This window comes from Ambystoma mexicanum, chromosome 9 (genome assembly GCF_040938575.1).
Source record: "Ambystoma mexicanum isolate Mex_15411 chromosome 9, UKY_AmexF1_1, whole genome shotgun sequence".
Taxonomy (NCBI): Eukaryota; Metazoa; Chordata; class Amphibia; order Caudata; family Ambystomatidae; genus Ambystoma; species Ambystoma mexicanum.
This window is the reverse complement of record NC_090931.1, coordinates 992291625-992304526: the sequence shown is the minus strand read 5'-3', so window position 1 is coordinate 992304526 and position 12902 is coordinate 992291625. Positions and strand designations below refer to the sequence as shown.

Genomic DNA, 12902 nt, shown 5'->3' with positions numbered 1-12902 from the left:
ACGAGTAAAACAAGTCCTGGACTCTTCAGCCTTGCAGGATTGGATCAAAAAGGGGTCTAACTTTTCAGTCAAGGATGGCTTACCTTACTTCCAAGGACGCTTATTTTTGCCAGAAAAGGAATTGCAAGAACTGGTTATTTCCCGTCATCATGACACCCTGATGGAAGGACATCCTGGCATTGCCAAAACTGAGGAAAAGGCTAGACGACAATTCTGGTGGCCTTCCTGGCGAAAGGATATTAAATCTTTCGTGATGTCCTGTGGAGTTTGTGCCCAAAACAAAGGTCAAAAGACATGACCCGCCGGTCTTCCTCAGCCCTTAGACATTCCACCAGCACCTTGGCACACCCTGTCACTAGATTTTATCACGGACCTGCCCTCTTGTAATGGTTACAATACTATTCTGGTTGCGGTGGATTTATTTTCCAAAATGGCCCACTTTATTCCGTTGAAAGGATTACCTTCAGCCTTTGTTCTTGCCAAGGAATTCCTCGAGAATATCATCCGTTTGCATGGATTCCCGTCCATACTAGTCTCCGATCGGGGAAGCCAGTTTATTTCTCATTTTTGGAAAAAGTGTTGTCAGCTGGCACAAATCGATGTAAGACTCTCGACCAGCCACCACCCACAGACCGATGGTCAGATGGAGAGACCGAACCAGACCCTTGAACAATTTCTACAATGTATGTTGCACCAATCGGAGGGTAATTGGAAGGATATTCTGTGGGTGGCTGAATATGCTTATAATAACTCGATACACTTTGGAACGGGTCAAAGCCCCTTTTTTACCCTATATGGACATCACCCTCGTACTTCAGACTTGGACTCACCTTCGAGCCTTGAAATGCCCGCAGTGGATCATTTGCATTCTACGATAACTCAAGCCTTCAAGGATGCAACTGCACATTTGCAACATGCAAAAGAGAAATACAAAAAGAATGCGGATCTACATCGAAAGGAGGCGCCTCCGTACCAAATTGGGGATCAAGTATGGTTGGCTACCAAACACTTATCGCTCAAGGGACCTCGAAATTTTAATCCAAGGTATTTAGGCCCTTACTCAATCAAAGCTATAATTAACCCAGTAGCAGTCAAGCTCGATCTACCAGCCAACATGCAGATTCACCCTGTTTTTCATGTGTCACTTTTGAAACCAGTACAACCAGGAACCAGATTAATAAAGCCACCAGACCCAATCCTGATAGATGGAGAGCCAGAATTTGAAGTAAAGAACATTTTGGATTCCAAAATCTTAAAATCAAAGCTTTTCTATCTAATTGATTGGAAAGGGTACGGGCCTCAGGAAAGGTCTTGGGAACCCAGTGATCACGTACATGCACCTCGGCTGGTAAAAAGGTTCCATCGGAATTTCCCAAACAAACCGAAACCTCCAGAAGGAACGACCTTGGGAGGGGCCTTGGGGGGGGAGTGCTGTCATGATGCCTACCCCCGGAGCATCAGGCCAGGCCCAGCACCCCCGGAAGCAGGCATCATGCCCTCGGGTAAAAGCCCAGCGGCCCCTTATAGGGACTCTTTGGACTCAGTTCTGGCGCCTTTGGCGCCAGGCTCATGTTGGACATCAGTCCTGGCGCCATAGGCGCCAGGCTCATAAAGGGAGGTGTTTTGTGCACTTACCTGATGCAGACCATGCTGCACGCTTCAGGCCTCCCTGAGACCTGAAAGGGACTATTTTTTCATAGGGACTATTTTTTCACTCGGGCGTGGCCAGGGAAGGATACATACCTAGTTGGGGAAGGATACATACCTGAGACTTCTTTGGAGGCTATTTAAGCCACGCCCAGACAGCAGCTCATGCTTCGCGTTGTTCTGCTTCCTGCAGCTTAACGCTCACCGTGTCTGCTCCTGCTCCTGGACTTCAGCCACGACCCGTCTTGAACCTGGAAGACCTGCAAGGAAGGAAGAGAAGAGAAAGGTGAAAACCAAGAATTATTTCAAGCTTCTTACCTGCATCCGGAATCTTCTCGCCAGCATCCCTGAAGGAAGACTTCAATTTAAAAGCATTGCGTTGCTCGCTGCAGCGCCACGCTTCACTCACCTGTCCTGTCCTCGAGACATCTCCCGGCTCCATCGCGGCTGTCAGCATTGGACGCCACATCTCTGCACCTAGGGGAGAGAGGAAGAAACAAAAGGTGAGCAGAAGGACACACAGAAGGAAAGCCTGATTAACAGCCATAATACTTACCGGCTTTTCTTCCACATTTCGGGTCGGCGCTGCCCCGTTGGCAGGTACCGTACCCCGGCCCCTATGGGGAAAGGACTAGAGACATTTCAGAGGAATGATAACGACATCTAGAGGGAGCACCCTCATTACTACTCACCTCGGCAGGTTAACCCCTCGACGCATCGCCTTCATTCTGCACCTGAAATAAAGGACAGATCACAGGTGAGAAAGACAGCATAAAGGGGGCCTCACTTGAACTTTCATACTTACGGCGCATCGCTCAGGAAAGTCAAGTGGATTTTGCCAGCGCCATTCTGAAAACCAGTGAAGTAACTGGACGAACGCGCGCCCCTGCACCAGAAGCAGGATGGAGAGTTCAACCTTCCAAACCATAAGGTGAGCTTAAACCGGGTTTGGAGGAATAGAGAGGAACGGAGGGGGGAAGGGGGGAGCTAGCACACCATTCTGCAGACTGTTAATCCCCTTTCTCATCTGCAGAAGGATATTCCTACGGGCCAAGGAAGAACGATTTGGAGGTCCTGTCCAATCGGTGTTCCGGGTCCTGCGCATCACGCTAGAAGAGGCCGCAGTAATCCAGACTAGATCAGCGCCCCCGTGGGAACCAGGTGGGCGTTACAAGGCCCTACTGATTCAGTCTGTGGAATCACCTTTTCAAAATCTATCTCATCCTTCTCAGAAACATCTGAAATACACCTCTTCAGAGTATGGAACTCCTGGATTGTGCAATTAGGAATCCTTTTAGTAGCCTGCAGCTGGGTGAAGGTAAGCCATTTCCCATTAGCGCAAATATCGCCAATCCACTGAACCCCACCAACGAACCAATCCGGCCAGAACAACATTTTCTTTCCATCCCTGACCTACGGATTGCACCAAACAGAGGAGTCCAGATGTTAAAATGGCTCCCCTCCCAAAAGTAGCACAAGTGCCTTCTAAGACTCCCTCGGGAACTCTGTTAACAATGAAGAAACAAAAGGCTGCATAGATTCCGCAGAAAGTAGAGCCTGAGGTATCAGCGGTCCACTGCTACCGTGATTGATTGTTCATGCTGTCATCAACGTCATTTCCCTGTGTTTCATAAATACTCTCACATTTCCTCTCTTTTGACAATGTTCCTTCAAGACAGGGCAATCTATTCTGCTGCCATTGGACGTGAGAGGACTCTAAGATGCAAATCTAGATTTTAATGATAGTAGGCATTTATCCATAGACAAAATTTCGTTTTAGCGTTGAATTGTGAAAGCATTTTGGTTTAAGTCAAACCTGCACTATGATTACATTACATGTAGGGTTTTCTGTACGAGGCTTATCTTTTTTTTTTTTACTTGCGTGGGTGTTTTTCCTGGGTTTTCAAAAAAATTCAGAATCTGTGTTTATCAGTGTTTTCCCATTTGCGCACTTCAAAAAATGCGGATAACTGTTTTTCCAGTGTAAACATATGCATATTCTTTTATTGTTTCATTGCATGCATAAGTCGGCTAATGTCTCTCAGAGCAAGATGTTATGAACACTTTCTGGAGAATAAGGATGAATGTGTAAATCCACTAATAACTAACATTTAAAGTCAAAACTATTGTAGTAAGCCATGCAATACTTTTTAGGGAATATTTGCCCATCCTTGTCCTTTCTTTTCTTCCCATGAAGACATTGGGCCTCATTATAAGTTAGCCGGTCCGGGACTACGTTACCGGTAAGCTTCCAGGACCGGCAAACTACGAGTTGTGCTTGAGGGTGCCTTTCTGCCCACCAGGTCTGACTTGGCAGGCAAAAACGCACCCGCGACCACAGCATGTCAGATGCACCGGCACCGTTTATAACGGTGCCGGTGAATCCAACCTCCCCATTCCCATTGAGCACTATGGGGCTCAATTGGGAATGGGGAGCATTCCGTTCCAGTGCCTGCGAAAGGTATCAGGTAATATTTTCCCCAGCAAAAATATTGCCGTACATATGGTCGTCGGGAACGGCCATGGGCGATATTTCTGGTGGCAAAAATATTAGGTGCGGGGATTGCGGGGGTGTCCCCCGCACATAAAAAATGATGCAGGGGGTGCGGGGGTGTCCCCCGCAGGGTCCATGTGTTATTTTTGCCGCAAAAATATGGCGATATTTTAGCATCGCAATATTTTTGCGGCGAAAATATCACATGGAACCCTGTGAAAGGGCAATGACCGGGGCCGTCATGACCCAGTAATTGTCCATTCGTGGGCGCCGGAAATTTTCGGAAGTTTGGCGGCAACCTTCCGGTTTTACCTGCAAGGCTACCACCAAACCTCTAATGAGGCCCATTGATTTGTGAAAAACTACTTTTCCACATTGTAGAGACATCTAATTTGAGCCGATAAGGCATAGTGTGATAAAAGGATTTACCTGGGAGCACTCACTTTGGTGGAGATAAGGATTATTTTGACTGTCAAAGGGAATAAACTAAACAAATAATAACTGTTTATCAAGTGGTACTCATTACAAAATGAGAAGGGAGTCTCATTAATGTACCCCCTGAGGCGTGATTGGAGGGGGTGGGAGAGGCCAAAATTGTTTGCCGGGTGTGGAAATATCAGGGGATCCCATAGCAGAATGTTGCAAAGGCAACTCAGCAGATTAGGTGATTGCTGCTGAGATGTTATATGTTCATACCTTCCTGTAAATCATCTAGCTTTTTTCCCATTCCTGCTGCAATGTGTGCTGTAAAATGTGTCCCCATGGCGAAAATCAAAATGAATATACACACATTATGTGAACATATCTTAAAGTGAAATATACAAATGTAGTTTAATTGACCTTCCCCTTAGACAGAAGTGTGCAAGAAATTGGACTGTTTAAAAGGTAATGAACACCAGAAAAATAACCTGAGAGAGGAAATGTTACAATAAATATGTTGGCAAAGTATAAAAGGTGCTCACCTTTTAAACCCAGCAATCTGCAGTGAAATATTCCTTGGAAAACAAAATCCCAATACAAGACAAGTGCTTGTTTGCTTGTGGGTAAGCATCTGCACTGGGAACATGACAACCTGGGTAAAATCCTGGTATCCAAATACTTGAGCAAGCTTACCAACCTCAACAAAAAACAAGGGGTTGCGCCCACCCAACTGTATCCTTTACTTGTGCTCTGAAAAGCATCCACAATAAGAGGAAAATAGCTGCACCCCTCTCCAGCTTTGCAAGCTCTCTTGCCACATCCTGGGTAAATATGCATGTCTCACTTGCCCTCTCATCATTTCCCCTGCCCACCCCCATGTCTGGCTTTCAACAATATTCTGCTTTATAAAGATAACTTGAAAAGTACACATAGCATAGCATAGTAAGGTACTCACAAAAATATATAAATCCTTACAGAAGTACGTTAGTGAAAAAGTCTATATTTGTGGCATTATTCCCCCAATCTTGACTGGGTCACTACAAAAATCTGAATGCAATTCAGCAAAAGGCACAAAAAGTCCTTTGGGTTTTGAAAGGCTTGTAACAAAATGTAACGTGTGAAAGGGTAATCTATTTGTGTTTGACAAATGCAGGATTCATCTATGATGTGATGAGAATATTACATTTTCCCAAAAATAAATACATTTTGGTGTTAAATATGAACATCTGAAAAGAATGTAGTTAGTTAGTTTAAAACTGTTCTGTGTAATATTGGCCTGGAGTACGGTATAGATGTAAGCAAGTAACTTGTGCTTTCTGTGTGCTTTCAGAATGAAATGCTCATTTGCATTTCTTTGCACAGAAAGGTTACGAGCATCTTGTCTAAAGTTATGGTCCCTTAAATGAGCCATCATTCATAAATCACTCTTAATTTTAAAACTCTTCTTGAATAAAGAAAGTGCTAAGCAACAATTAAGGGGCCTTGAACTTTTGATGGGCTGCTGGGTGAGGGTGCTCTAGAGAGCCACAGGAAGCTGGGAGGTTACCATGACACTGTGGCCACACGACTTTACTTTTAAAGCCGACAGGCAGTGGACACTTGTCAGCTCTCCGAAGTCAGATACACGTACACATACACAGAGGGTCTGTGGCCACAAACTGAGACACTGAAAAATCCATGTTAAACAATTTTTTGTAAATACAAATATTTGTCACTGGTCAAGGGCTAGTTTGAGGAATTTTATACAATTTTAAGACATGAATTGGTGACCATAAAAATGGCTCAAGTTTGTCTACAATTCCTCAAATAGCTCTGACCATGCATGAATACATTTGTTTTACAAAGAAAAGTATGTAACATTGTATGTGCAGTGTGACATGATTTGTAATGGTCACATATTCACCAAGGCAAAAGACGAGCAGTCAGCAGGTCACTGAAGGGCTGCATCCTTCCTCCAGGATCACAGATCATAGCTGTGTTGCTTGCCTAGTGATCTGCAGGCGGACATGGCATGCCCTGCAGGACTACTGATTTATTTCTACCCTAATTTCAAAACTGTAAGGATCAATTTCCGCAAAACACAAAATATGATGAAGTTGGTGAGAGCGGTGTTCCTCTACTTTTTTTTAAATTACCCTTTCCTGTTCCTATATTTCTATTTTAAAAAGAAACAGTTCTGGAATGGTTTCGTTTTAAAATCAAAGTGCAAAAAGAAGTTGAAACTTGCACTTACAGTGCACTGCACATGCGCATGTGCTTGGGGGTTTGTATTTTGCGTGGAAAGGGGTGTGGTTATTGGGGTTTGTTGGAAGCGGGGCAGGCTAGTATGTAACATAGTTCCACTACTTCATTTCGTAATCTTCGACCACTGGATGCAGTATTTCTTAGTGACATGTCTTTCTCAATTTAGATTTCAAAATAGAGACTTCTGTTTTTGGAGGTGTCAGTTTGGGGTACACTCGATTGGGGGTATGGGGTGGGTACCAGGCCAAAGTACCGTGCCCCATGTTATAATATTATCAGAAACTCAACCCTGATTATTTTATGGAAGATTTATCAGTGTTGAGGTTGGAATCCAGCCAATAACCTTTCATTTTGTACATGATAGCGGAACCTCAAACCAAGATTTCATGACAAAGGTATGATGAAGCATCTTGATTGCCTAATTCAGTATTCATGTTTGGCTTGAGGATGATACTTCTCTCCCACGGCCCCTTCCACAGCCCTTCAAGAAGCTAAAACTCCCTCGTCCTTAAATTCCCACATGTATGCTGGGCTGGAGATCATTTTCATTGCCTCCTCTCTACAAATTATAATTTCAGAGAGAACCCTTTGAATTGTCTCTGTTAGTAAAGTTATAGAAGTGGTCTTGAACAGGGCCCCTATGCCCCTTTTGGTGGCCTTGCTGTGTGTGGCTCTGTAAGAAAAAAGGAGAGCTGTTTATTAGTGGGATAGCGAGCGAAGCAGATGTGAAACCTGTGTTGTTGATCAGCGATAGGCAGAAATACCTGGTTCCTGTGTGCCGATCTGCTTCTGTGTGTTTGGCAGAGACACTTGGGTGCATTTTATCCATAGGGAAGAGCACAAAATCTTACAGACTACAGTGATTTTGGTCTGAGTAGTCAATGAGTTGGGAGAGTGTGATAGGATTAAAGTGGAAAGCTTAGTCATGGCTTTTTTTATTATGCTAATGTAGGTCTGAAGCAGACATCTTTGGGGAATTTGGGTGTGTGGTGTATGGTGGTAGGATTTCTTAGAGTGAAGGAGTCTGTAAGATGGGGAAGAGAGGAATAGACGGTACAAGGCAAAACATCCTAAAATCTACACTCCTATCACTGCATCAGCCTCTTGCAGACAGGTACCATTTCAGTCTTTTCTCTCTCTCTCTCTCTCTCTCTCTCTCTCTCAGATATCAGGTGAAACAAAGCAGGGAAGAGGGAAAGGGGGGGTATTCAGGAAACGCCACTCTTTACCATAAGCTACATGCTAAGGTCTATGGGCGGTAAGAACCTTCGGTTCAGAGAAAGGGCTGCTTCAAATGCTTCAGTGGAAGCTTGAAGTGCATTTATTGCCTATTTGAGATTATTTACAGTATTTTCAGTATTATGTTGCTTCTTGTGCAGTCTCTACAGTGATGTCACCAGGGTCAAGTAACCTTTGGTAACCCTTTCCTGTCACTCAATATCAATGGAGAGGGAAATTGTGAGTCACCAAGAACGCAATCACGCAAAACAGCAGCTTTTGCGTGAGTTTCTTTCAGTCGCTGGGGGGGGGGGGGCTGTGGGAGGCAGTGTGTTGGGGAGTGTCCCTTTGAAGAAACTTGAATGAAAGCGGTAAGGTACCTCCGAACCCCTTATTCAGAGGATGTACTTTTGTTTGGGAATGACCATTGGTGTGTCCTTTTCATATAGCGGTCTTGCCGAAGAATGAAGATTGCCTTGGGTGTAGACCAATGATCTACTGAGCAAAGTAAAAGGTTCTGTATTTCAGCTGCGGTCAAAGTTCGCCATAAAGCCACATAACTGCATAGATATATGCCTTGTTAATGAATTTTCAGTACTGATCATTAATCTGTTTCCACCAGTCTAACCCTTTCGTAGCAGACCTGCATCGCTGGATTTGTGCGGTTGTGTGCCAAGTCCACATCCGTGCTGCCAAATAGAATTGAAAGTTAATCACAGTGTTTAATGTTACAGAACTGATTTGCAAATAAAAAATGGCCGTCTTTTTTCTGTTCCTCGCATAGGTATTCTGATGTTCTCACTCGCTGCCGGGAGCTTGACTCATGGACTCAGGATCTCAGCCTCCCTAGCGTTGTCTGGATATCAGGCTTCTTCAACCCCCAGTCCTTCCTCACAGGTAGGAAGCACATCGCAACTCATTAGTAATTTACTGCAACAGTAATTTTTATAATTACTGCCAGGAGGCCTCATTAAATTTGATCTAATGAATAAATATTGTATTTTTCAACATGATTAGCAGAAAATCATGAACGGCATGTCGTAAACAATATTTTCCTCAAAGCTCATCACATCGCATATGAACAACTATCGATTCGTATTTTAGTAGTGTATCACTTGGATTCATATAACTATAAATATGGATCCTGCAGTAAACAAACATCTTATAATGCAATGCATGTTTTTTTCCAGAGGGTTTGTAAAATAAATTTGCAGAGCATTTTGGTGGGTTTAGTAGGAAAATAGAGAATGTGCAGTAAAATAAAGGCCAAGCGCGCTTGCCACCATTTGGTTACTCCATTGCAAATCAAAGCTGAACTCAAGAAAACACTGCAGTTAAGCATAATTAGAATACATCCTAGAGGAAACTACATTTTATATATACAAAATGTATGTCTTTCTTTTATGGCTGTAACAAGGGAGGACAAAATTGCGATCTTATATAGGTCTTGTGTCGTTCAGGTGGCGCAAGTATACTTTATGCGCACCTGATGTATCAGATTCCTCTTACATTGCACTTTATGAAGGCATACTGCATGTGCACTAGGCCTCCGCGCAACCCATAACAGCACCGTCCTGTTATCCACTTTCCAGGTGGGATGTCATCAGTTCAGGGTGGAGTTACGTCAAGTCATGCATTCACGCAGCCATTTCACGTCCAACCCGAACATGACTGCGGCGCACCTGTTCCTTTATTAAGTCGAACATGGCCAGACACCATCCCCTGCCAAAAAGGACATGCGAGTACAAAGACATGCAAACTTAAAATTACCTTCAACACAAAATTAATTACGATCTCCTGTTTTTTTTATTGTAGAAACAGTGTGTAAAATTATCACTTTAAAAAACAACCTGTGAATCATATCGACCACAGCACAGCCCACACTCTGTGTTCCTCACCCCTCTTAGACAGCACAAAGTTAGCCAGCTGACATAACATAGATAAGGACCCTAACCATTCAGGTACCTCAGACAATATGCCATGAGCAATAAAAATGCAAGTCTAGAATACAGTCGTAAAGTAGGAAACATCTTTCAAAGTCTATGAGGATGCGCTCTGGGGTTTCATAGTAAGGCAGTAATGCAAGAAAGTCAGCGAGTTATGCAATTGCAATCCATGTTGCAAGTCATAACTATGCAATAGTTCTGGTTGTGTATTCATCCCAAGACTCAGAAGTACTTCAACGATGCGAGCAGTATTAACCAAAAGCAGCATCTCATCTGTCATCATGCCCAGAATACCTCATTTCCTCACAGACCATTTACTCATAAGCGTTTTACCACATTTGACGCAAAAAATAGATGGGGTTAAGTTTAGGTATTTAAAACGGTATCGGTGGGTAGAGTAGCTCTGGGGGATCTGCCCTGCATGTTTTGCAGTAAAATGAAATCTCCTTGCAACTAGAGATATCTTAGGTGGTCGGTCTGGAACGCCACTAATTGATCATCAATGCCGTTGTTGTAACCTAAATGTGGAAACTTTGAAGCACCTTATTATTGATTGCCCAATTTTAGCTGCCCATCGGACAGAGATTTTCGAACTTTATTTTAGTATTCACCCTCTGTTAACTTGGGAAGACTTGTGGTGGAATTTATTAAATAATCCAAAAGATAGGCTGCTAATTACTGTAACGAATTTACTGAAATCGCTCTTAACAGTGTATGAAATTAACTTGTTTTATGTATGTTTTTATCTTGTATTTTGATTGTTTGCTTGTGTGTAAAGTTTGTTTTCACTAACTCACACTATAAATAAATAAAAATAAACAAAATCGAGCAAATATGCTTTGAAGAAATTGCTGCGGGTAAATCACATAGATCCAGATGCCAAAGACAACCCTCTACTCGCCATACTTTGTTCATGACCCTGTATGTCTTTAAAGTGATCTGCCAACAGAGGATTCGTGATCCAGTATGACATGCAGAGTACCCAGATGAACCAAGTCCCAAGCATCTTGTGAATCCTTGAACTAATCCCAACCGGTCATCCTCTCCACCCTTTTAAAACCATCAATTGCTCAAGTGTTCAGATATGGCCGCGAAGTGGCAAGTAGCATGCTACAAAAACACTAACATAAAGTGTTTTAAAAAATAATTAACCTTTGACCCAATGCAGATGCAGGAGTTTAGTTGCGGCCTAGTGAGCTTCTTCGTACCAAGAGCCAGAAACACCTAAGATGCATGCCCTTTCACTGTCCTCAGTATTCCTTGCCAGAAAGCTAAGAAGAATGGGACTAGAGCTTAGTGCAATCTGCCTTAGTGTGGTCCTGGTGGGAACTAGAATTGATGGGGCCAATCGAGTAGCAAACTTCTCAAACACTTATTCTGCATTAACCACTCTGGGCATCAATGCAACAGGCAAAGCCAATGGCTTAAAGTGTGTGTTCATTTTCCAAAAAGAATGCAAAGCTTTTCTCTTGCATGATTGCATTGCACTTCTCTGAAGTGCTTTTGTGATACTGTATGGCCAACGATCACTAAGATTTTGGGAACCTTTCTCATGATTTCTTGGATCATTCATTACAAGTCAGGTCAGGGACATGGGCCCTCATTACGACCCTGGCGGAAATCGAAAAACGATGGCGGAAATGTAATACCGCCATCGAATACCGCTCGGTGCGATTATGACCCGTCACCGTAAAGTACGATGCCATTAGCGACACCGTAGTGAACGCCAACGCTAACTGCACCAAGTACGCGCACGCGCGCCATGCAAAACCGTAATTACCAACATGGCGCAACGGTACGCGAATTCTGACCCTAGCGGACATTTACTTAACGCCATCAAGCATGGCGGAAAGTACCATTCCGCCATGGTGAGAATTACGGCATCGTGAACCAACCGTAAATGGCCCTACTGAGTGCCTGTACACCACTCCCTGCCCACATTGCACAAATCCTCGTAGGTGCAATGAAGTTACACAATGCAACCAGGGAAATGTACAAGTCACCCATGCATGCCAACGAACAAATGAATGTAGGGGCTCCAAGTGCCTTGTGAGTGGCCATCCATATTTGGCATGTCACCATTGCCGTACTGATGCAGCACAGGCATGTGAAGGTTCAAGTACAGCAATATGAACTGAAATATGAGACAAAACAACAACAGGCCCCCATCGCTTGACACCAGTGTAAGGCAACATTCAAAGCAGTATCCTGAGGGAGACTGCACCAGCCCTGTACTCTTGCCAGTAAACAAACCAACCATCAGCATAAGCATGTACCACACAAGTTGGCAGAGTGACTGAGCAGCCAGGCTCATCTCAAGAGGGGCCAATGGGAGCTGCAGGGCACAGATGGCACGAATACAGAAGCTATTCCAATGGACATGACCTCAGTCTCCCTCCAAGAAACGCACGCAAACACAGGCACCTGTGACCAGCCATTTTCTGATAATCACATCATTCCACCAATCCACCTGGCTGACCGGCATCTGTTACACAAAAGCTAATCCCCCGCCCCTGAGCATGACATCATTAAAACAGTCATAATGGCAGCCCCTATCCCTGACCTTACTGGGCTTCGTAGGCAAACGCGGCCAGTACAGTACCACGCAACTATACTCAGAAGCCGGAACCCAATGCAGATCTTCTCACAATACATCGCTCCACAAATAGGAATATGCTACATTACTTGCAAAGAATAACGCTACACGGTTAATATCAGAATACATTTTTAATGCACATCAAATTCACCAAGCCCATACAGCTATTAGGTCATAAACTCCAAAATATTTTTCATTACTGTGGGCTGCATCCGCAATAAATGACCAGCTTCTTCTTGTGTGACGCCCTGTTCCTTCATGGTACACAGGGGCTACATTCACGTTCAAAAAGGCAACATGGAAGCGCCTAGAACCGCAGGGCCGTCCCATTAGGTAG

General features: G+C 43.9%; 1 protein-coding gene across 1 annotated transcript in view; it reads left to right on the top strand.

Annotated features, from left to right (window-relative positions):
* Positions 1-12902, top strand: part of LOC138488874 (dynein axonemal heavy chain 11-like) — a 2478284-nt gene that overhangs the window by 2343372 nt on the left and 122010 nt on the right. The window contains exon 54 of the mRNA XM_069616234.1: positions 8808-8920. Coding sequence (XP_069472335.1) covers positions 8808-8920 — 113 coding nt within the window. The remainder of the gene's footprint in view (positions 1-8807; positions 8921-12902) is intronic.